The sequence below is a fragment of the Amphiura filiformis genome, chromosome 3, assembly GCF_039555335.1.
Source record: "Amphiura filiformis chromosome 3, Afil_fr2py, whole genome shotgun sequence".
Classification (NCBI taxonomy): domain Eukaryota; kingdom Metazoa; phylum Echinodermata; class Ophiuroidea; order Amphilepidida; family Amphiuridae; genus Amphiura; species Amphiura filiformis.
The window spans coordinates 58,042,417-58,067,340 of NC_092630.1; the positions used below are offsets into that span (position 1 = coordinate 58,042,417).

Here is a 24,924-nt window from a genome sequence, read left to right on the forward strand (position 1 = left end):
AATTGCTATTTATGAGTTCATTTACTAGATTTATCAACATTGAAATTGACATTGCAGCGCGGTATTGTCGCGATCATGAGTATGTGCTACGACAATCATTACAGTACGATCCCGGGAGTACGATACTGTACTGTATACTGCACCCGGACACTGCGTGTATAGCAATGAGCTGCAATGTGTGTGTTGAGATAGATAGCGAAGTAACTATAATACGTTTACGGGACCTTTGGACGTCCAACCGATCGATTTGAACGTACCATTGGCCTGGAGAGGAGGCATCTCTGTAGACGATAAATCAATATGACCTTCATCAAGTGAGGATCAGCCAAGCACGAGAAGTTTCTTGTTTAGCGTAACTAGCATATTATCTTATTTTTTATCTAATTTTTCCCGTAGGCCTTATAATCATAATACAGGCCTGCCTCAAGTGTAATGTGCGAGTAGGATGATTTCTTTGATATTCTTCTTGATTTGATCAATATTATATCTATTTCTTTTCTTTCAATAGCTTTACATCATAGGCCTATAACTTCTATTAGTGAAAATGTAGTCTAAAACAAAATGGGATTTCCCTCCACCTTTTCTTTTTCAAAGAAAGTTTTCAAGCTGGAAATGATGTAAATGTCACATATTTTTGCTGCCATGTTTAAAGATATGAAATACCTGTGTGATGGTTGATGAAGGCTCTGATATCAACTATAATGGCATGGGAAATATATCTTTCAAGAATACTTTGTGGGAACAAGTTAGATTTTTAAATGCAGTATAATGATTCTGAAGTACAAAGTATTGGTTAATTCTTTTGTGATTTTTCCAATGGCGTTAAACATGTTTAATACACGCTTGCATTTGTAATGCTTGTTTGGGAATAAACAAAATATTCTGCGTGCGTGGCCTGAACTAAAGGTCTGCAGTGCAAATCTGTCTATTTGTCCAGCGTTTAGAGAATGTGTACTCAACTGTTGCTTTCAAAAGACCTTTGATTCTGGATACTTGTCCGAGTGTATAATGACATTGTACCATATATGCCTACTGCGGATGAGGTGGCATAGCATAATTCTCCACTGGTGTATAGAACATCATTATCAAACTTAAGTACTTCTCGGACCTAAAGATTATAAGAGATTATACACTTGGATGATGTTGTATTCATACTTGCATCTACTGCGACGTCGCCCGAAGCTAGCCTTTCGAATATGCTTCTCGTGTGGCGTGTGTAATTAAACGAATTAGGTATGAAGCATGTACTCAAGGTTAACATCGTCACACGTCTGCGCATGTCCGTAGGTGCTAGGCCAAGTATAAACTTTCATTTAACATTCTAACCAAGCACATGCACCTCAAATCTAACCTTCTACCTCTCTTCCGGCAAACATAGTCCAAGGGTCCCTTAAACGTACTATAATACGGTGTAGACGTGATATGCATTGTAATGACTTTGATAATGTAGGTATTCGCCACTTGCACGGTTCCGCCATTATGCACTATGTGCGGGGAGAGCCTCGAACTGGCAGCATACATGAAAGGAAGAATTATGTAACCTTACACAGAACGTTATGACTAGTTCAATTCCCATTCATGTATGCTGCCAGTTCGAGGCTCTCCCGCACATAGTGCATAATGGCGGAACCGTGCAAGTAGCGAATAGGCCTAAAGATCTCACACCACCAAATCAGAGTCCCATAGAGATATGTGCTAAATTTGCCTTAAGAAAACGTCATTTTTTCTTCACAGGAGCGACTCAGTTTTAAGCGACAGCTATGATGGTTGAAATCAGCCCTTGCCTGATCCCTCTGGCTGGGAAAAAATATAGGTTGACCGTCATTATTTTTTACGACTGGTCCTCAAAGTCTACGATGTCTGGGAATTTCCTATTTTTCAGGAAAAACCATGCCGGTGTTTCTGTAAAGAAAAGGCTGCTTAAAATCATTAAAAGTTATTCGATCTCTCCCATCTGTGGTACACTTGCAGGAATTAATATTACTAATCATGACCAATCCAAATTTGGCTAAAATTATGCAAATTTCTGCTCATTTTAATGCTTAAATTCAGAATCAATGGGTTTTTCTGAGAAGTGAAATTCAAGGGCGCACAACCATATATACTATTTGGTGGTGTGAAATCTAAAGTACCAAGTGTGGGAATTAGGCTTGAAGCCTTGCATACTGCAGTTACTGTCCGTTGTCCTATACACAATACACAGTGCTCTTACCATTGACGCGTAACCTCTACAAATAGCATATGTTAGAAGTATGGGTAATTGCCTACCCAGCAAACACAAAACGTTTTCGACATCATTCGCAAAAGGTTATCAGAAAACGTTTAAATGTCGGGTTATATAAAGGATACATTAATGGTATATAACGTTTTCATAACATTAAATAACATTTGTTGATAATTTACTGCATACAAATGTTTTACAGAAAACATTTAAATGATGGGTTATATAAAGGGTATAAAAACGTTTTAATAACATTCCAAAAACATTTTTGAAAACTTGGTACAAATCATTCTAAACAGAATGTTATTTTGGGGTTGAAAAATAGTTTGCAAAAAATGTTTGCCCAATATATTTACAATAACGTTTTTAAAATGTTTTCACGACCTTTATATAACCCGACATTTAAATGTTATTAAAACGTTTTGTAAAAAACATTTTAAGAACATTTCTTTGTTTGTTGGGTGCAAATATTTTATCATAATGTTATTTAAGTGTTGACAAAATATTTGGCCAAAAATGTTTGCAAAAATAGTTTACAATGACATTTCGAAACGATTAAAAAACGATTTAAAACGATTTCATGACCTTTATATAACCCGACATTTTAATGTTAGTAAAACGTTTTTACCTAAACCAAAACCCAAAATATAACTTATTTAAAACGTTTTAAAAACGTTTTTGTGTTTGCAGGGTAGTTAACGTCGCTGTGTGAAAAATAACCGGCCAATATTAAAAGTACTCTTCTAAAATTCTAGAAAATATAGTTTTGTAACATGTCCTAAATTTTTAGCTAATTTAGATGTTTGAAAATATTCGTACTTTGGTGTTTTAGTGTATGTTATATGTAATAGTACATTGCCTAGTTAACGTCGCTGTGTGAAAAATAACCGGCCAATATTATAAGTAATCTTCTGAAATTCTAGAAAATATAGTTTTGTAACATGTCCTAAATTTTTAGCTAATTTAGGTGTTTGGAAATATTCGTACTTTGGTGTTTTAGGAAGGATACGTAAACGACAGATAACACCAAAAAATGTGAAGAAATTATTTCCAAACCGTGTTAAGTCTGCAAACCACCATGCTTCTCATTTTCAAGAACGCTGAGCAGAGTATTGTCTCATTTCGTAAACAAAAGCCCACACAGAATTGTTCTCTAGCGTTCGCTTTATAATCGTTCACCCAACTGAAACTATAATACCAGCTCATTGCTCCATTGTACATGTAAAGCAGAAACATATGTTGTGTGGATTTAACCAGAGAAGATATGATTTAATCAGTTGAGCTGTTTTCAATGAGTGTTATCTTGGTTTAATAGCTTTTAAGTCCTGCAAAGGTCGTGGTGAATTCTACTGTAGACATGACTGCATCATGGAAGTGACAGCATTGTATCGTACATGTAATGCGAGAGAGAAATGCTACATTGAACATTAACTAGATAGCGGGTTGAACTGATAAAAACGAAAACAAAAACAAAATAAAATACTTCATGCATGAAATTGTATTGTTGAACGAATCTGACAGTTGACCAAGATCTGATGACTTCAAATCTATCATGAATTATGTTTCAGCATAAAATAAAACCGAAAGAAAGAAAGAAAGAAAGAAAGAAAGAAAGAAAGAAAGAAAGAAAGAAAGAAAGAAAGAAAGAAAGAAAGAAAGAAAGAAAGAACGAAAAAAGAAAGAAAAAAAAAAGAAAAAAAAGAAAAAAGAAAAAGAAAGAAAAAAGAAAGAAAAGAAAGAAAGAAAGAAAGAAAGAAAGAAAGAAAGAAAGAAAGAAAGAAAGAAAGATAGAAAAAAGAAAGAAAGCCCCAATCCTACCTAAATAATAAAGTATTTTTTTTGCTTAACTGGTATGTTTTTTACAAATTCAAAGTTGTTTGAAAAATACCTATTTGTTATGGGGTTCATATGCTACATAAATGTTATGTATTTTTACATAGGTCGTGTAAAAATTACATAACAATTATGTAATAAAATACCTAATAGCTGAGGTAAAAATCTACATTAAAGTTATGTAAATATTTTACCTAATATGCGTAGTATTTTTTACTTATCTGCTATGTTATTTTTATTCATGGTTATGTAAAAAAATACCTATTTGTTTTGGAGTTCATATGCTACCTAATGTTATGTATATTTTTTACATAACCAGTGTAAAAAAATTCTGTGTGCATCTGCCGAATTCATAAGGATATCATACTGACCACATGGGAAAATATTGGGAGGTTCTACTGTAGTGCAGCCATTATCATAGGAGGGTAGTATTATGCAGTTCCATATGAAGACCTGAGAGCAAGAAGACCGTAAGTCCACTTGGCCCCTCAATATGTATACACTAAAGTTACGTATAGTTTCTTAGGGTTTTATAATGTTTAATACATGTTCCAGGGTGAAAACATCATGAAAGGTTGTGAAAGATTTGTTTTGGCCCCTGAACATGTATAAAATATTACCAAACAATACGAAACTATACTCAACTTTAGTGTATACATGTTCAGGGGCCAAGTAGACTTACGATCTTCTTGCGCTCAGGTCTTCATGGCAATCTCCTAAACCATCAAGAAAATAATCTATAATGAAAATAATCGATGATGAATCTAGATATCGATCATGATGCCGCGATTGACACTGGACAGTCAGCTACCTGCACAACCGATTCTTTTGTTCTGCAAGGCTCACTCAGTCATTTAATGAGGCAATACAAACGATCGAAATTGGTGTTGAAATGAGCAAAATTTTGAGTTACACCTTTTCAGTGTAAAAATTTTTTCTCAGCCAAATGAAAAGCAATAATTTTCATTTTTTCAGTAAATGGCTGGAAAAACTATAATGCTTGATACTGATTTTTTTAAAATCCTGGTGTTAAACTTAGGCCTGAAATTCAGTCATTTAGTGTAAGATATTCGATTTTTATAGGCTTCAGCTCGGCCCGCGAGCTTTTTCTTGGATCAACCTTTTAGCTTTTCAAAGTAATATAGTTCGCTAATGAAGGATTTTCCCCAACTTTCTAAAGCACATCACCGTGAGCTATATATCATAGTTTTGTCAGAATTTCCGTTTTGATTTCATCATCTTTCACTGTCGGCTGAAAAAATTTCTAAATCAACACGTGAAATCTAAAGGCTAGTACTAGCATTGTGGATCGATATCCCTGGGTTTAAGGGCGTATTACACTAAATCACTGCGCGAAAGGTGCAATGGTGATGAGTTCCGGTTAAACGTATATGCCTACATGAGACAATGTGGTGTCCTTAGGGACCATGTTCTTCGTGAGGTTGGCATGTTCTGATTTAAATGAAAGATGCTAACCTATTAATGACTAAAATAGATATGAAATTATACAAATCGATTTCACAAGAAAAGTAGGCCCTGTCCGAATTACTGCTAACGGAACAAGTTTTAATGCTAGTTTTGGCGTTGAAATAGCGGCGTCGCTTTTCAACATTTTTAATAAAAACTGATTCTATAAAGTTCCCCAAAATTGAAGCTTAAATAAAATTTCAGTCCTTAATTAATACAGGGATGACGTTAAAAAGTGAAAAATATTGTCACGCCTGGTAGAAAACGCCGTTTAACAAAGGTGATTTTTACGTGCTTTTCAATGGAGAAGTTATTTGGTGGTTTACGCCCTAGAAAGCATGTTAAAAAATGGTGGAATGAGCTATAAAATTCGGAATTTAAAGTTATTAAAGAAAGTTTTCCCCTCAAACTGATTTATTTTGAAATGAGAATATTCTATTTTATAATCCTGAAGCTTTCAAACAAGATTTTAGAGTATAAATTTCTGGAAAACTCGTTGGAAACAGGGTTTGGTACCAAAGCTGGCAATGGCGGCCATGTTTGCTCAGATATACCATTTTGAGTTTAAAATCGAATAACCATTCAACTTTTAAAATTTTGTTTAAGAAAATGGTACAATAATTGACAAACGTATAACATGAAATGCGTTTATAAGATACTCTCGGAAACATTTATCCCATCAAAGGTATCCAAGTACCTCCAAGTACCTTATCAATAGCGTTTTAAGGTGACGTGTCTATTTTCCTCTCAATTTTAACGAAATTTGGTCGGTATATGGCGTTATTATTTACAATGCGGCCGTTTTCAATTCTCTAGAGGGAAATTGATTAACCAAGTTTGTGACGAGTTTCTTTGATTGAAGGTATTGTAATATTATCAGACATTGGGGGAAAATATGCGCGCAAGGGGGGGGTGTTGTGTCTTTATACCCTACCCCTAACGTTTTCGACCTAGGCATATACTCGTGCAATGAGATGGTGCTTGTCATGGGGGGGGGGTTCGGAAACCTTTGTGCATTTTGCTTATGTAATGTGCAACTTAAGTTATTTGACTCACTGTTGTTAAAGTTTTAACTATTATGACGTCATAATTGTATTTAAAGATCGATCAAACCTGCTATAAACTCTGTTTATCCATAATTGGTCAAAAGTACCCAAAATGGCGGGTTTTTTTTTAATGTATCAAAAATTGTTTAGAGAACCCTTATAGCAGATTGGTGTAATGTATGAATTAAAGAAATGACACTTTTTCTTAGAATGGTTTATTGTTTCCAAAAATAGAGAAAAGTTAAAAAAATTCAAACCTCTTGTGCGGTTGAAAGCATGTTAAAAATGGTGGAATGAGCTATAAAATTCGGAATTTAAAGTTATTAAAGAAAGTTTTCCCCTCAAACTGATTTATTTTGAAATGAGAATATTCTATTTTATAATCCTGAAGCTTTCAAACAAGATTTTAGAGTATAAATTTCTGGAAAACTCGTTGGAAACAGGGTTTGGTACCAAAGCTGGCAATGGCGGCCATGTTTGCTCAGATATACCATTTTGAGTTTAAAATCGAATAACCATTCAACTTTTAAAATTTTTGTTTAAGAAAATGGTACAATAATTGACAAACGTATAACATGAAATGCGTTTATAAGATACTCTCGGAAACATTTATCCCATCAAAGGTATCCAAGTACCTCCAAGTACCTTATCAATAGCGTTTTAAGGTGACGTGTCTATTTTCCTCTCAATTTTAACGAAATTTGGTCGGTATATGGCGTTATTATTTACAATGCGGCCGTTTTCAATTCTCTAGAGGGAAATTGATTAACCAAGTTTGTGACGAGTTTCTTTGATTGAAGGTATTGTAATATTATCAGACATTGGGGAAAATATGCGCGCAAGGGGGTGTTGTGTCTTTATACCCTACCCCTAACGTTTTCGACCTAGGCATATACTCGTGCAATGAGATGGTGCTTGTCATGGGGGGGTTCGGAAACCTTTGTGCATTTTGCTTATGTAATGTGCAACTTAAGTTATTTGACTCACTGTTGTTAAAGTTTTAACTATTATGACGTCATAATTGTATTTAAAGATCGATCAAACCTGCTATAAACTCTGTTTATCCATAATTGGTCAAAAGTACCCAAAATGGCGGGTTTTTTTTAATGTATCAAAAATTGTTTAGAGAACCCTTATAGCAGATTGGTGTAATGTATGAATTAAAGAAATGACACTTTTTCTTAGAATGGTTTATTGTTTCCAAAAATAGAGAAAAGTTAAAAAATTCAAACCTCTTGTGCGGTTCAAGGGCGTATTACACTAAATCACTGCGCGAAAGGTGCAATGGTGATGAGTTCCGGTTAAACGTATATGCCTACATGAGACAATGTGGTGTCCTTAGGGACCATGTTCTTCGTGAGGTTGGCATGTTCTGATTTAAATGAAAGATGCTAACCTATTAATGACTAAAATAGATATGAAATTATACAAATCGATTTCACAAGAAAAGTAGGCCCTGTCCGAATTACTGCTAACGGAACAAGTTTTAATGCTAGTTTTGGCGTTGAAATAGCGGCGTCGCTTTTCAACATTTTTAATAAAAACTGATTCTATAAAGTTCCCCAAAATTGAAGCTTAAATAAAATTTCAGTCCTTAATTAATACAGGGATGACGTTAAAAAGTGAAAAATATTGTCACGCCTGGTAGAAAACGCCGTTTAAAAAAGGTGATTTTTACGTGCTTTTCAATGGAGAAGTTATTTGGTGGTTTACGCCCTTAATAGGAATACCGGCATGGCTATAGTGTTGCCAGAACTTCAATATAGCAAAGAAATTCCCAGACCTATAGCGCTCCTACTGATCATGTTTAACCAGAACACCCAATTGGGGATTTAATCGCTGGTCGGGCAATTTGCTTTCAATGAAAAATTGACCTGGATAACAACAAAGGAAATATCGACTATTTCAGCTGGTTGCTCTCGAGATAAAAGTACTCACCATTGCCTACTTTTACTTAGTTTGACATTTTCGGACCATGAATGGAAAAAGGGTAAAACAAAAACGGAAATTCTGACAAAACTATAACATATAGACCCACACGATGTGCTTTACAGAGGTGGGAAATATCTTTCTTTAGCAAACTATGTTAGTTTGAGACGCTAAAACATGAATTCCGTAAAAAGCTCGCAGGCGAATTCAAGGCCTATAAAAATCAAAAATATCACACTAAAAAGACACAATTTGATGCTTAATTTTAACACCAGGATTTTTACAAAAATGTATATTCAAGCACCAAGTTTTTAACTGACATTACTGAAGAAAAAAAAAATATTGCTTTATATTTGACCGAGAAAATTAATTTCATAGCAAAAAGGTGTATCTCTGAATTGTGCTGATTTTTACATGTATCGATCGACTTTTAGCGCGACTAAGCATTTCTAAAGAATTGGTTGTCCAGGCGGCAGACTGTGGACAGGCTCAAACAGATTTCCTAATAATTTTGCTTTTTGGAATATCCATTATTTCTCAGCAATACGAAAGTTATTGGAATGCATTACATGTATATACTTGCCATAGCATATTTTTAAAGGTCATAATTATGAACACATTAATTCACAATGGCGACTTGAAAGCATATGAATAGCACGTCAGATGAAACACTGATGTTCCAGTTCCGTAGTCTATTAAAATACGCTGTTATATCACCAGGATCAACTAAAGTCCCGCGACTATAAAAGTATACGAACTAAATTGACAAGACACTATTTTGTAAATCGCGAATTCAGATTTCGCTCTTTAGCCTGAAAGTAGTGTTAATATTAATAGCAGACAGAATATCGGCGAGATATTGCGAGATCAGTTCCAATTAATCAATCATCCGATGTAATATACACCTTGATTTAGTGTAGTTGTTAATAAAACATTGCACCTTGATTTACTGACCAATATTTCTACCACCTGGTCAACAGAAATTGATATTTTAATGAACAAAAGGCCGGGACAAAAGGTGTACAATATATTACATATATCTTCATTTCAAAGTAGTGATATATCTAGTCGAAAGATCTTCTATAAAACACTCGTTGCAAATTAATTTACCTGCATAGAATGATTCATATCTTGAATATTAATGTAGAATAACACTGGCAAATATTAATGAGTGTATTTTGGTAACGGTGGGTACTGGGATGGTGGGCGTATAAAACGCTCGACGAAAATGGTATAGAGTTATTTGGCATACAATGGCTTTATTGACCACTTCGTGAGAACAATCTCGTCAAAAACCGTATTTCTTACCAAATCAATGCAGACTCTGCACACTTATCCGAGTGAATGTGCAAGTCTTACATTAAACATGTTATAAGTCTAATTAGATTAAACATGAAAATTTTAAACAGCGAACAATTTGATCATGAAGACACACAAGGGGCAAAAACAATGCAAAAATAGATCGTGCACTACAACATACCAAAATAATATTAAAGCTACTAATAATAAAAACAACAGCAGATATTTTATAAATGACTTCAAAAATGACAACAAATATTATTATAATGCTTGATAGGAACATCCAAATACCGATTTCTGAATTTTTTAATCTTTTATTTACACGATCACGAATATAATTATATCTAGGCGCCACACACGTTAATATTTAAAATTTCAAATTTTAACACAATTTGTGGTAACAGATCAAAAATCGATACATGGAGAATGTATAATAACTGTGAAAGTAGAGTGCAGTGATTGGCAGGGTGTCCCATAAAAAATTATCGAGTGGGTAAATTTGATCATAAGTCAAGAAATGGGCAATAGAATCCAAAAATTTAAACACAGCGTGTAGCCCATCTTAATATGCACCTTATATGCTAATTTTAATTGAATCTGTTGACTGATTGCGAAACAATGAGCGATTATATAATGTATGCGTCAAGTCACTTCATTCCAAGTTTGAAAGAAAAATAACTCAAGTACAACACAATGAGCACTAATGGTTAACTGTCAATGGGCTTTATTTTGTTCGGTGAATCCTTTTCGTTCTTTCTTTCAAAACATTTAATTAGGGTTAGTTCAAATTTGAAAACCTGCACAATATTGAACATGAAAGCTTGCATGCAAGAAGATGATCGGTACTTGTAAATATCTTTTTTCGTTAATATTGATAAAGAATTATTGCATAAAGTATTCCAGCTGGCTAAAAAGTTTTGTCATGCACATTAATGTATATATTTGGAATATTTCCAAGAAATGGCAATATAATCACACGTAAAGCTGTAAGCACTTGATCATTGTCATTCTTGGTTCAAATGTTCTTTGGAAAGTTAAAATATAACATATAACATAAAGAATCAAAGCTGGGAAGCTTCCCATTGCAGAAATCAAGGTTTTCTCGGACAAACTGTTGTTCATCTTCAGTAAAAGCATAAATAACATAACACCGCCAGATTATAATATATAATGAGGACTAAATTTAATGAGATAAACAAACTTTAGGAAGGGGTGAGAGAGTATGAATAAAGCGCCTGTTGATCAAACTTGGAATGAACTGCATTGATGTGCGCATTGTGTAATCGTTAATTTCTTCGCAGCAGTCAACTGAATCAAATAAAATGTACGTATTATGATGCACGATACGCGCTGCATTTTAATATTTTTGATACCAATGTCTATGATTTATGTCCAATTTCATTCACCCGGTACTTTTTTATGAGACACCCTGTATTAGTCAAGCATGGCTTACTAGCTACAAAATGAGTACAAAATCTCAATTTCACAAAAAAGTGAGATACGAGGTCTTGTCATTACAGCGACGATATATCAAAATTTTCAGAAGAATCTGAAGCTATTTTGTCAAATTTGTAATCCGCGGGTTGTATTCCGTGTCCATGGCAACGGTCACGCAATTTAAGTGATATCACATTTTATTTCCACAAGCTATTTCCTTAGAACTAAATGGAGTAGAAACTTCATCATTTAGTGTGCAGAATACATGCCACATGAATATTTCATTGCTATGAACACAATTATCAGTTATTTCTGTACATTTGATTATGGGTGAAAATGTCTGGTCATATAATGTGCCATAAAATGTTTTACCATAAAATGTAATATTTACATGGGAATTTCCTTTTGAAAAATTATTTATGCGCCATGGAAAGTATATCGATTCATAGAACTATTTATTGTAAAGGCTGTTTGAATCAAAACAAAGTAGGTATAAAATGTGTATTTTTGGTGACCAAAATTAACCCCTATTCTTAATTTTGAGTAATTTCTTGCATTGCAAAAGTTTGTATTATAATTTATATTATTGATATACAAGGCTTCTCTTACTTAAGGCTATTAGGAGGCGCGAAAAATTCATCATTAACCTATAATAATGCTGTTTTCGCGGCACGCGAAATTTTGGTGCTGCAAAACGTGAAAAGGATAAAAATGTGGACTTACATTAAACAAAATTAGTTTCACAAATCCAAATACCAAATGTTGAAAATAAAGAACTTTACGATTAAAACAATTGTCTCACCGAGGAGTAAAAATATTGTCTCACCGAGATGTAAAATACTTCACCGATTTTCTAAAAAAAATCAAATTTGTCACGGCCCCAACTTCCCAACCTTTTCCCCACTTGATATTTAATGGTGCGTCTCTTGAAGCATATCTGCCTTTAACCTTTTCGTGTAATAATAATGGTGTGTCAATTTAAATATCCGATTTCTGCCATCGCTTACACTTAATTAAAACAAATTTTTATACTAAAGCAATATTCAGCTGTTTTGATCCCATAAAAATCAAATTAAAATATTTTAAGGGTGTGACCCGCAAGGCTAGTGAATCATAAAGGGAAAATGTCCCTGACCTGAAATAATCATCACATGGTAAAGTTATTTTTGAATGTTTTTTAATGAAATTTACGAATAAAAATATATAAACTTCATTTTAAGCATAATTAAAATCCAACATTTAGATAAAATGGCGACTGGACATTTATATAAACCGGAACATAATATGAAGTTCTAATGCCGTTATGAAACCTACGATTTATTGCGGTTTTTTGGTCAATATCTCATTTGAGACAAACCATCACCATTATGCTGATTATTAGGGTAAGAGGTTACTAACCATAACCCTTTTATCTTTGTTGTTCATCAAATCTAGATGCCATTCTGGTTGTTTCGTATAATGTTTATCAACTTTAGCCTATTCTGTCGAGTCCTCGCTGTCGTACAATTCTGTTGCCATCGCTCCACAACAACAATACAGCAATTTTAGTATGGGAGTTTGAACAATATTTTTTATGAAAGAATATTGCCGGGGTTACCTATGAAAGAATTCGTTTTCATATTTGGTCAAGAAATATATTTACTACCAGTATTATTTTGAATAAGGATATTATTGAAATACTGTAAACCCATACTATTTAGTATTTATGGATTTTTTTTTTCATAATAGTTCCGTGAAGTCCAATTAGCTTCTACGCATTTAGTTTTTGATTTAATTATAAATTGATTGAAAACCACAACCTACAGACGGGATTTACGTTCGCAAACTACGCAAAAATATCTTCGCCATATAATTGTCATTTCATGCAGACAGAAATCCAATATATACAATAAATGCACTCCATATGTTGTCATTTCTAAATAAGCGTCAATAATATGATGTAAAATACACCTGATGACTCCAATGTTGTTGTGTTATAAGATTCCATTATGAATGAATCGGTAAACATGGGAATGAATATTCAATAAGTTTTATCATAATCATTTAATTATTATCATCATCATCTACAGCAGCAGCAATCATCATCATTGTTATCACCATTACCATCATTCATTTTATTACTAACCCTAGAACTACGAAGATTTTTGTATCCGTCATAAAAAACGCGCGTGTTTATGCCCAAACGACTTAAGCAAATCGTCGATCCATTCTATGCGCTCATAGTGATAATTTTTTACTCCAGCACCTTACCCGGGGGCGAGACCGGCCATCAAAAATGAGGGGGTCAGGGTTAGGCCCATCATTGGTTTCTACAGTCAAATCCATGATTTTCATTTCACTCTTTTAAACATTATTCCAGAACTACTGACATTTTACTTGTTAGGTTTAAATAGTCATTTCCTTTCATTTATTTTGTTTTTTCTGGTGATTTATAAATTTAAGTGGAAGAAAAAGAATTTATAAATTATGAGTTATAGGAAACAAATATTGAATGATTTATTCCGTTTTATACCCTTTGTATAACCCGACATTCAAACGTTTTCTTGCACCCTTTTCTAATCTTGTACGAATGATGTCGAAAATGTTTTGTGTTTGCTGGGCTAATTATAGATGGATGTAGATGTCGATAGAGAATTAGAGGTACATAAAAGTACGAAAAAGTTTTTTTCTTTAAACCCACCGGTTCAAAAAATGATACATATCTTATTAAATTTGTCATTATAAATAAAACCAATATTGCTAAGAATCTCTTTTTATTATAAATACTCACCTATCATACTTATGACTGTGCCAGAGAAGAACAAAGAACTGAAGAAAGTCCATTGAGGTTTTCCTGTTCTATCTATATGATGCTTACATGCAACATGTGAAAATAGTTCTTCAAATCGATCCGTTGCATTCTTAATATATTCTGTAATATTCACACTCTCATCATTAATCACAATTTGAGTCAGATTTTCCATTTCTTCGACAAATTGTTCTCTGTAAATTAAAAGATTGCTGTATTCTTCTCTTTCATTCGGACCTTCTAAAGCCATAAACACGGCAGCTCCGATGAAAGTGTAGATTATGAGTGCAATTACTACAGTTAATTCGACGATAAAAATTTGTAGTTTCTCTCTTCTCATTGAATTTGTAGATAAATTCCGGTGTATATCGAGCTTCCTGGCGTGAATACTGCTTACCATCATCATGATGCCGTATACAGGTTTCTTATTCCATTAAATTAATTAAATTATTAATGTAGTGAATGTCCACTGAAAATGGTAGTAGGTACAATATGAAGCAGGTGGTAGGAAGAATCAACTTTTGTCGTTTTATTACTTTTTATTACTTCTTTTCTACCAAAACACTGCGATACCAAAGGCGTCGTATTAATACAACAATAAGCGTCCAATATATGATTGGTAGAATTGCTCACCACCATTTACATATACCACCAGCAGCCAGTTCGATAACAGTAGTGCCAGGAATTACATTCACATTATCAGCATCATTTGTTATCAGTTCCATGTTTTCCTCATCATCGGTGCATTTTGTTGTCATAATATCCAATTCATTATGTTTAGTATCATGGGTACTATAATATTACCATACTGTAGATATAGTTTCATAATGTGTACAGCATAAAAATAACACTGCTTGACAGGTTACCATTTATCATTCAGTGTGCTATTGATACCAGAATTGTTATCATCAATTTTCAGTGTACTGGTAGTAAGAGTAATGCACACAATTCAATATAAAACCAAAATAGACGATAGAAATAATTATTGTAGCCTTCTCATATACATCGTTTATTACCATATACAGCATATCATAATGCACTTTACATGCGGAAATACGTCTCATTTACCTTGATTACACAAATACCATACAGATGTCGCCAATATTTCCCAAGAGCTATCTAAAGACCAACTGCGGTGAATACTTGGCATGTTGGTACTCCGATGAACATGATGAATGAACACTTCCAAAATATGGTAATGCAAATGCGCAAATGTGAACAAATTGTTTATCGAAGTGAAAATACAGCTTTTGCTAGCTTTACTCAAGGTCAATGGATTACAGATGTGGTAATATCCAGTCTTCAACCGCAGCCGTAGCAATATTATATTCCAAGTATTAAAAACATCATAGTAATTTCATATTAAATCTACAATTTCACCCTGACACTATTGTGTAGGATTAGTTGGCGGGTTATGATAAAGGTAACAATATGTAAAGGTTCATATAATTACTTTTTTAGGCCTGTGCTTTTGGTAAAGCGATTTTGGCCTCGAGTATATAATAGCTACACCTTCCGTTGAATGGGCTATTCCATTTAAAGTCCACACTACCCCTGTGGAAGATTTTGCTAAAGTCTGCCACAAAGGAAGGGAGTATAAATTTTTAACAGAATAGACAATTGGGTAACTTCCATTTGTGGAAGATATAGGTAAAGCCATAATACAGGGGGATTAGGGGTTTCAAAATGATTATCTATAACAAATTACATTTGAAAAACATACTCCCCCTGTGGAAAATATTTCCAAAATCTTCCACAGGAGTAGTGTGGATTTCAATTGGAATAGCCCAATGCAGCGTAAGGTTAATTTTAATTAGTCATGATAACCACATGCGCGTCATTGTCAACTTAATTATTCTGCCGTTTATTCTTATTCGTTTTCATATAGAATCAATTTAACAATATCAATGGTCCCATTAACCAGTTGTAGCTAGAAGTGCAAATGGTTTGAAACGAGTTAACTGAGTTTGTAAAATGATAACCACTGATAGCGGAGTGTGCTTTGCATGGTTAGGGCGTAAAAGATTTACAGTTCCTCGAAATTTACCGGCTTTTATTACGATGTCATTTTCCGTGTATATTAGAGGTATAGGACATAGAGGTATAGGGCATTTCCTAGTTAACGTCACTGTGTGAAAAATAACCGACTAATATTTTTTGTACTCTCTGAAATTCTATGACATATAGTTTTGTAACATTTCCTAAATTTTTAGCTAATTTAGATATTTGGAAATATTTGCACTTTGGTGTTTTAGTAAATAGGGCACGGCATGACCTGCAAAATTCCCTGTGTAAATCGAATGCAACTTTTAGTGACTATCACTCACTTGTAGACCGCTCTCTTCCGAAGGGCATTAAAGCTAAACCACTTGACGAATATTTTTTGTACTTGCTGTCAATCAAGAATAACTTGATGTATACATTACATGTAGGCTAAAAACTGAGTATGTGGGGCACCTGCAAATGTTCGTACTTCCCTGATATGTAAATGACAGATAACAGCAAAAAAAGCTCCCATATCTGTTCATAACTTTGGTCAGTGCAGCGAGTCAAGGGACTTCAAGTGGGTGATTATTGATTGGCAAGTGCCATATTTGGGCATAAGTGCATGCAGTCCACCATTCAATATGGAGGATAGACTAGACTTTATCGATTGGTTTTGCTGGAGTAGATTCCTGTTAACCAGGTTTAAGTACTGCAAAGGTCGAATCATGTTTGATATGCATTATAACTTTACTATGTATAGCCTTTTTACGTTATTTTGATCATACTGCACCACTTTAGGAACCATGGACGTCCATGGTTGGAAGTGTGTCCTCGGTTGAAGGTGTGTAAACTTAAGATTGGGCTCGTTTGATGCCGCTCACAGGCTCAACTAACATCGTGGGGTATAATGTGTGTGTAACAGCGATAGTGCAGTGGCGTTGGAAATATAGCGATACTTTAATAATCAAACACACAAAGTTATTAATATAAGGATCACACAATCGCAACACTTTTTGGCGGTCTCTTTGTATCACAAAATGAGATTAAAGACACTAGCAAACTTTATTGTGTAAACATTGTGTAAACAAAAACTAAACTATCACTGTGATATATTCAGATAAGTCTCTTGCTTGAGAAAACACAACTCAATATTTGGTGTGTCCACCCCTTGCCAGCTCAAGGTCATGTACGCGACGTGACATTCCCTCGACCAGGTTTGCCAAGGTTCCTTCTGGAATATCTCGCCAGCAAGCAATGAGGGCGTGTCTAAGTTTCGGCAGGGTGATTCAGGTGGTGAAGTCTCACTGAAGGTTCACTGAAGTCTCTGTGACCAAAGCAAGCTCGCATGCCGATGTCTTTGCAGAAGTATCGGCTTTCTTATTGGTCGTAAAAAACTGAACTAACCAGTCTATTGTTCCTGGTTTCCTAGTAATAGGCGCGTTTATGGACCTCGGCCATTCGTATGCGAGATGCAGGCTTCGTGCGGCCATTGCGACAAAGTCTCAGGATAGATCGGTCTTCCCTGACGGTTGTCTTTCGGGGCCGACCTGATCTTGGTCTAGGTGTATGTAGTACTGGCCTCTCTACGTCCCTTCAAAATTTTAGAAACTACACCTGATGTAATTCCTAAAGCGTAACTGTTTCAGTTCAGTTCAGTTCATTTATTATCATGTAATTCAAGGCCACAGGCCCACTAATATTTAGTACATAATACAAACAAAACATCAATAACATAATTTAATTAGATCGAATCTCTAATTTTCATTGCATAAAAAACATATTTAGATAAACATTGTAAATCATGAGCATTTTCGGTCCTCATTAGTGAAATAAATTTGGCTTCATTTGGTGCATTTATAGACCATGATGGTAACATTTCAGATCTTATATCTACAAAAAACGGACATGACATAATAAAATGATACTCATTTTCAATGCTTGCGGTGTTACAAAGTGAGCAAATACGATCGTAATAAACAATATTTTCCCTTCTACCCATTTCGACCTTCAACATGTGATTTGAACATCTAAGTCTAGAAAGAGACTTACGATAACGATAATCACAAATTTCAAGCAAATATTTTTCTGGTGTAAACAATGTTTTAAAATTTCTATATGTTCTTAACTTGAGAGTATTACACACATCAGCAAACCATTCTTGGGACGCAATATCACACAATCGTCTTGAAATTGTACACATACAAATTTCCACACAGCCCACATCTTGTGTTATCCATACATAACCAAATCCAAGACGAAAAAATCATGTTTTAACAAGGGTAGCCCCCACACAAAAAAAAAGCGGAACTAATATCCTTCTGTTTGTTGCCGCATTACGTAAGTCAATGACGTGGGGGCGTATAAATCTGCGCCCAACTCGCACCCCATGATCAGAAATATCGTATACAACAGACAAATGCAACAAAGTAAAGCTGGTTTCTTCACACGGTAATGCAAAAGTCAATGTAACTTCTTTATGAATCATATCGCTAAAATTACTGCGAAAAGGATGCCCCGTGGTTCATTAGTCAGGCATAATAAGCCATTGTCCTACATTATGTAGGCCTATTGTGTGATATGGAATGGTACCTTAGACCTTGCCAGACACCCGTAATCCATTTTGCATGGCTGAAAGGTCATTGGTGGTAAAAAAAATGCACTTAAAAACAGGGCTATGCAAAACAATAAATATATTCCAAACTCTTGTCCATGACTGTAAAATTTAATGAACCCTGAACCTTGTTAGCTAATATACAAGATACACTATTATACTAGATCTACCTTCTCATATGTAAGTACAATGCCTTGTAAATACAATTACTGGACATAATAATATAGCTAATGATTTTCTTTCATTTAATATCAAGACAAAAATATCAAATAGATTATACAATTACTTTCAAGTTCATTTGTTCAGGTAATGACACATGACGTTGGGTTAGCCTTGTAAACACATGTTAAATTACAAATATATCTGTTTAACCTAATAAAAAACAACGTACCTTAATTAACATCTGCAATTCTGTCAAATTCCTGTGCCCCGGAAGTACATAAGCATTGCTAGCCTCATTAACAGCTATATGTTGTCTAAATCTAAAACGGATTATTTAACACTTTCCGCTCTCTACCCTTTCTATACAAAAAATATACAAGTTAAATTAAGAGAAAGGGAGAGTGGAGAAATGAGCGAGTTGAAGGGAGAGTTAGAGAGAGAGGGGGAGAGAGAGGGGGAGAGAGTAAGTGAGCTTGTACACATACATATTTATCACATTTACGTTTCTATATTACGTTATATACATAAAATAACCTCTACCGAATATAACGATTTTAAATATTTTAACATAATAAACACATAAGCTGACATCCACGGGAGATGTTAGCAAGCAGTCGATCGATGAACTCTGAATAAAACCGGGTCGAGTTCAATTGTACTGTTATTAAAGCACTTCAGGCTTAGTATTTTACGTGGTATTTTAGTACACTACTGGGCATTATAATTATGCAAAAAGTAGAAATCCTTGTAAACTTGAGGGCGTCGCTGTGAAGCAAATCACACATTATGTCTTTAACAAGCGAAGGATGTGAAGGGGCTGGATGAGGACTCCAACTGGTTTAACCGAGGTGTAAGGGAGGCCATTGACATCAGACGTCACCCCAGCACTCTCAACAAGGACAAAGGCCACCACTGGTTTACGAACCTGTTCTGTCACATGACACATGACAGCGCCAGCTCGTCATGTGACAACCAAGATCAATAACCAGTTTCCATCAGTTTGAAAAAGACAGAGAGTCGTCGTGTCGAAAACTCACGTAAAACAAAATAGTTGTGTGTATTCTACATAAGGGAATTTAAGCTTCCTAAAACCGTGATGAAAATAAAACCGTTATTAAACTAAGTAGTGATACTAAGAGAGCGGTTGTCGTTTGATAATTATTATGATGATTATTTGATAATTATTAAATTTCTATTTACATTGCATTTTGTAATATCTTAAGCCCTACATTTAAGCATGTTTCACCCTGATCTGGCAGTGACGTCAACGCGTTGAAATAGCTGTTTCGCTCTCGCTTCTATGTGGCGTCTTTGAGCGCGTTTGCGCGTACACCAGCGCTTTGAGCGAACGCTAGCTATTTGATGCTGTGGCCACTGCCACATCAGTGTGAAAAATGATATAGTTATGAATTTCTGTTTGAGGTCGAAGACCCAAGGAAGACCGTTTGAATAAGTGTAGAGTGACACAATCTCATAAGTCGTTGCCCTGTAAAACAACAAAAATATCAGTGCAGATATAAAGCATAATAACAAAGTAGTAATAATTAGATTATTGTCTTTTATTTTACACTATCGATTTAACCTTCATCAGTTTGGTTAGGTTACGTGCTTAGCAGATAAAAAAAATTCGGGCAGACTAAAATAACCATGAGCCAAATATAATCTTGTTGTTGCTTTTTTTTCTAGTATATTGGACCAATGTATTGGATATCATTTAAAATGAAGATATTAATTAACAAAGACGGCTTGTTTTATGCTGTGCTGAAGAAGTGAAGAATAACATTTGTTAAATATAAATTCAATAATATTTGTATTGAATGTCGAAAAGTTCGAAAACAGTGTCTTAACCGCAGTCTTTTTAAAGTTTAGGCTTAACAATGAATAACAATGAATTGTCGTTCTTGGTAGTTTCGTGTATCGTACACAAAATGTATACATACATGGTGTGTCTGAAACATAGGTACTGGAGCTAGATTGCGTCGTTTGCCTACTTGTAAGGATAAATATCCAAATTGAAACTGATAGGTCTGTCACACTACGACGGACTGGGTCAACGTACATCACCGAATACAAAAATATTTTATTCGGTGGAAAAATCACCAGTCCGGCAGAAGATTCGGTGGGATTTTGGGTCCGACTCCCGTTCGTTTCTCTATGCGTTGTGGCCGCTAATAATCCTGCACGCGTCTTATATGGAAAAATCACCAGTCCGGCAGAAGATTCGGTGGGATTTTGGGTCCGATTCCCGTTCGTCTCTCTATGCGTTGTGGCCGCTAATAATCCTGCAGGCGTCTTATATCCGATCGTTCAACGTCCGACAAATGACCGGATTTGGGGGTCCGATTCCCGTTCGTTTCTCTATGCGTTGTGGCCGCTAATAATTCTGCACGCGTCTTATATGGAAAAATCACCAGTCCGGCAGAAGATTCGGTGGGATTTTGGGTCCGATTCCCGTTCGTCTCTCTATGCGTTGTGGCCGCTAATAATCCTGCAGGCGTCTTATATTCGATCGTTCAACGTCCGACAAATGACCGGATTTGGGGATCAACGTCCGACAAATGTCCGGATTTGGGGGTCCAATTCCCGTTCGTCTCTCTATGCGTTGTGGCCGCTTATAATCCTGCAGACGTTTTATACGTCCGACAAATGACCGGCGAATCCGTCGCATGTGGCACCAACAGGGACGTCCACCCTATCAGAAAAGTGGGGGAGGAGAGGGTTTTTGACCCCTTAGAGGCAGTGACGTAGCAAGCACTTTTTCAGAGGGTGAACAAAGTGGGGAAAGACAACTTTTAAGGGGGAAATTTTGACGAAAATGGTCAAATATTGGCTAATAAGTACAAAAGGGCTACAAATCTGATATATCAGGGCAACCAGCGTCCGGGGGCAATAGAGGTGAGAAACCTTTGGACAATGAAAGCCCAATTGAAGCCATTTGTCATTTTTTGGATCAATTTTAGCACTATTATTGGGTACTATTTTAGTTTGAAACAGCCGCAATTTGGTGAAACGAAAGCCTAATTGAAGAAAGTTGAAAAGTTTTCACCATTATTGTATAGGCCTAATATAAACAATTGTTTTAAAAATAACACGTGGATGTCCATAGCAGAAGCAAAAAGGAAGACTTGTCCATTTTTGAAAATGAAGGTCCAATTGAAGCCATTTGCATGGGGACTGTAGGGCCTATTTACATTATTAGGCCTAGGCCTATTGTGTATAAATTTAGTTTTAAAAATGGAAAATTTGGAAAATTGTTTTTGGTGCATCATTTTTACACTATTATTGCCTTAAACAAATAACAAAGAAGGCCAGATTTGAATTTGCAAAATTTAAAATGTTACACTGATCCACTGACACTTAGATATAAGACTTCAGACTCGTAATTTCAGGTAAAGCATGCATGGATTGATATGTTAAAGTCAGGAATAGAAAAATAAAGTCTTAAATACTGACTTTGGTGACAAAATATCACGGGCCCTGCATATGGACTGGCCGGCAGTAATTTTCATAGGCTTTTGGGCCAAGGAACCACATTTAAGCACTGTCTATAATAATCACAGGCCTATACTTAGGCTTACTAGTACTACTATCCTGGGCCTACTCAATAACGTATACAATTTAACCTTTTCCATGTTTTCTCTTCTCTTTTCTTTCTTTTCAATCACTAAAACTGGTAGGAATTTGATATTGCGTCCTCTACCCTTTTAAAGTGCCCCTCAGAAAGTGCCCCTCCCTCAATATTACTGACATGCATAGGCCTACTACTAAATTACGTGCAATTTAACTTTTTCTCTTCTCAATTTTTCTCACTTTCTTTTTTCTTTTTTCTCTCCTTTCCCCCTTTTTTCTACTTGTCAGTCACTAAAGTACTGGGGAAATATGATATTGCGTCACACACCCTTCAGAAAGTCCCCCCCCCCCCCATGATCGATGCACATGTTCGCCATAGGCCTATATCCGGCACAAGTGCCTGCGAAACCTTGCAAACACCTGCGGCATATAAACGAAAGAATAACGAACAAACCCAGGGTATATATACAGAACAGTACGAACACACATCGGACAACTTCCGAACATGTGTATGCGGCACACTCCGTTTTAAGGTTTGTGCATGCACAAAACTTGAAACGTATTGTCGACGGACTAAACAAACATCACCTAACACGAAACGCATTTGGCGGATAATAACAGGACATATGAAGAACATAAAACGAACATTGACGAACACTAACGGATTTGCTAAAATACCATCCGTTTCTTATACGGAAGACCGATCCGGTGTAGTGTGACACTAAGACGGTCTGGGTCAACGTACATCACCGAATGCAAAAATATGCTATCCGGTGGTGAAGGCCTCACAGGAACGTATTTGCAACGAACACGGGCCGAGTGCAACGAACAAAGAACGAACATGAACGAAAGGAGAGCGAACAAACTCCGGCAATATGCAGCACCATACGAACACACATCGGATAAATACCGCACATGTGTATTCGGTACAATCCCGGCTCAAGTTTTGTGCATGCACAAACTTGCCGACGGACTTAACGAACGTCACCTAACACGAAACGCATTTGGCGGATGATAGCAGGACATAAAAAGAACATAAAACGATCATTGACGAACAACAACGGATTTACTAAAATGCCATCCGTTTCTTGTACGGAAGACCTATTCGGTGTAGTGTGACAGACCTATGAAACACAAAGTATGGGTTTTACCAATTGCTTTTTCATCGAATTCACTTATATTGTGTAGAAAATAGAGCAATTCCACAGAATTCTTGAAACTTATTTCCATGGATATTCCGGTATGGGTACCTATATTTCAGTAACACCTTATGTACAATGTAAATACTTACCCATTGGTAGGTACGCCACCAATATGACGTTCTTTGTGGGGTCTGTAATTAAGCATATCATAATCTTATTGATAACACACAATCGTTGGAGAATAAACCAATAATAATGTACTAAAGTATAAACGAATATGTTAAGTTGAAAAATGAATATTAAGAAATTAAATCATGTTTTCGTTGGAAAATGTGGTATCTAATATTTGTAGCATCTCGACTTAGCTTGGCAGTATTCCTGTTTATCATAACTTACGTAGTCATGTGAAGACCCAGCATTCCAGTAGATATTTGGTTGTTGGTTCGGTTGATACACAAATGTTGAAGCCATACTAAATGCTTGAGCATTCAATTGACGTGACCTTCTCACACGATGACAGTAAAGTATACCGACTGGAATCGCTACTAGGAGAACGATGAGAACTATGCCAAGACCAACTATCCCTGCTACTGAAATATCTGCAATGGTGTGTACAATTTGCCGAAAAATCTTAACAAAGGTAAATCACTAGGTATCGCTCTATTATAAAACTTGTGTCAGACGTATTTTGAGGTGTTCTTTTATCTGTCCTTTGTCTGTATTGAAGAAAGACGATTTGTTCTTATAACATCAAAGAGGAGTCTGATTATAACTTAGACCCCTAGATAATTATACAAAGCATTAATAAATACATATTGAACTCACCATCACCACTGTTGTCTTTGTCTTCTTCACTTATAGACTGAGAACAATCTTTATCTGACAAAACGTCGTCACACCTTTCGTTAGAAATTAAACATAACGATTACTTTGCCCTTTTGAGGACGTCATAACGTGTTTTTTTTTGCTATAAATGTAATTTAAAAGTACTTTCAAGGAATCGAATCTCTCACATTTTGTCTTAATTGGACGCGTCAACGCACTCTGTCTTTGCTTCAGGGCTTAATAATAATATTCTTTCTCTGAAACTTCTTCATCTCAAACCTAAAACTTTTAAATTTTAATAGATCTGCAATTTGGTGTAAATTGAGCTTCAACTTTAAACATGTTAATGAAATGTTCACTTACAAACATATACTGGCAGAATTAACTGGATCAGGACGGCATTCCTTATTGTCATTGCAATATTCTGCTGGACAAAGCTCTGTTAAGAACAACGCAACACGAAAGGCTTAAACAGATTTTTTTTAAATCCAATATAATATAAACAAAAATAATTTGAAGCAAGCAAATGCACACCATGCGCGCGAGGGAGAGAGGTGACAAAAATTCATACAAGGCGTTTGTTTACTGTAGTATAATTTGTTCATTTA

General features: G+C 35.4%; 2 protein-coding genes across 3 annotated transcripts in view; both read right to left on the bottom strand.

Annotated features, from left to right (window-relative positions):
* LOC140148820 (potassium channel subfamily K member 18-like) overlaps positions 1 to 14,544 on the bottom strand; it is a 61,044-nt gene extending 46,500 nt beyond the window's left edge. Inside the window, exon 1 of the mRNA XM_072170895.1 lies at positions 14,003 to 14,544. Within this exon, the coding sequence (XP_072026996.1) occupies positions 14,003 to 14,426 (424 nt within the window). The 5' untranslated portion in view covers positions 14,427 to 14,544. The remainder of the gene's footprint in view (positions 1 to 14,002) is intronic.
* Positions 14,545 to 17,029: 2,485 nt separating this feature from the next.
* Positions 17,030 to 24,924, bottom strand: part of LOC140148818 (uncharacterized) — a 34,696-nt gene continuing 26,801 nt past the window's right edge. For both annotated transcript variants that reach the window (XM_072170892.1, XM_072170891.1), the window contains 5 exons: positions 24,680 to 24,755; positions 24,317 to 24,390; positions 23,888 to 24,090; positions 23,641 to 23,682; positions 17,030 to 20,265 (listed from right to left, as the gene is read on the bottom strand). In XM_072170892.1, coding sequence (XP_072026993.1) covers positions 20,251 to 20,265; positions 23,641 to 23,682; positions 23,888 to 24,090; positions 24,317 to 24,390; positions 24,680 to 24,755 — 410 coding nt within the window. In that variant the 3' untranslated portion in view covers positions 17,030 to 20,250. The remainder of the gene's footprint in view (positions 20,266 to 23,640; positions 23,683 to 23,887; positions 24,091 to 24,316; positions 24,391 to 24,679; positions 24,756 to 24,924) is intronic.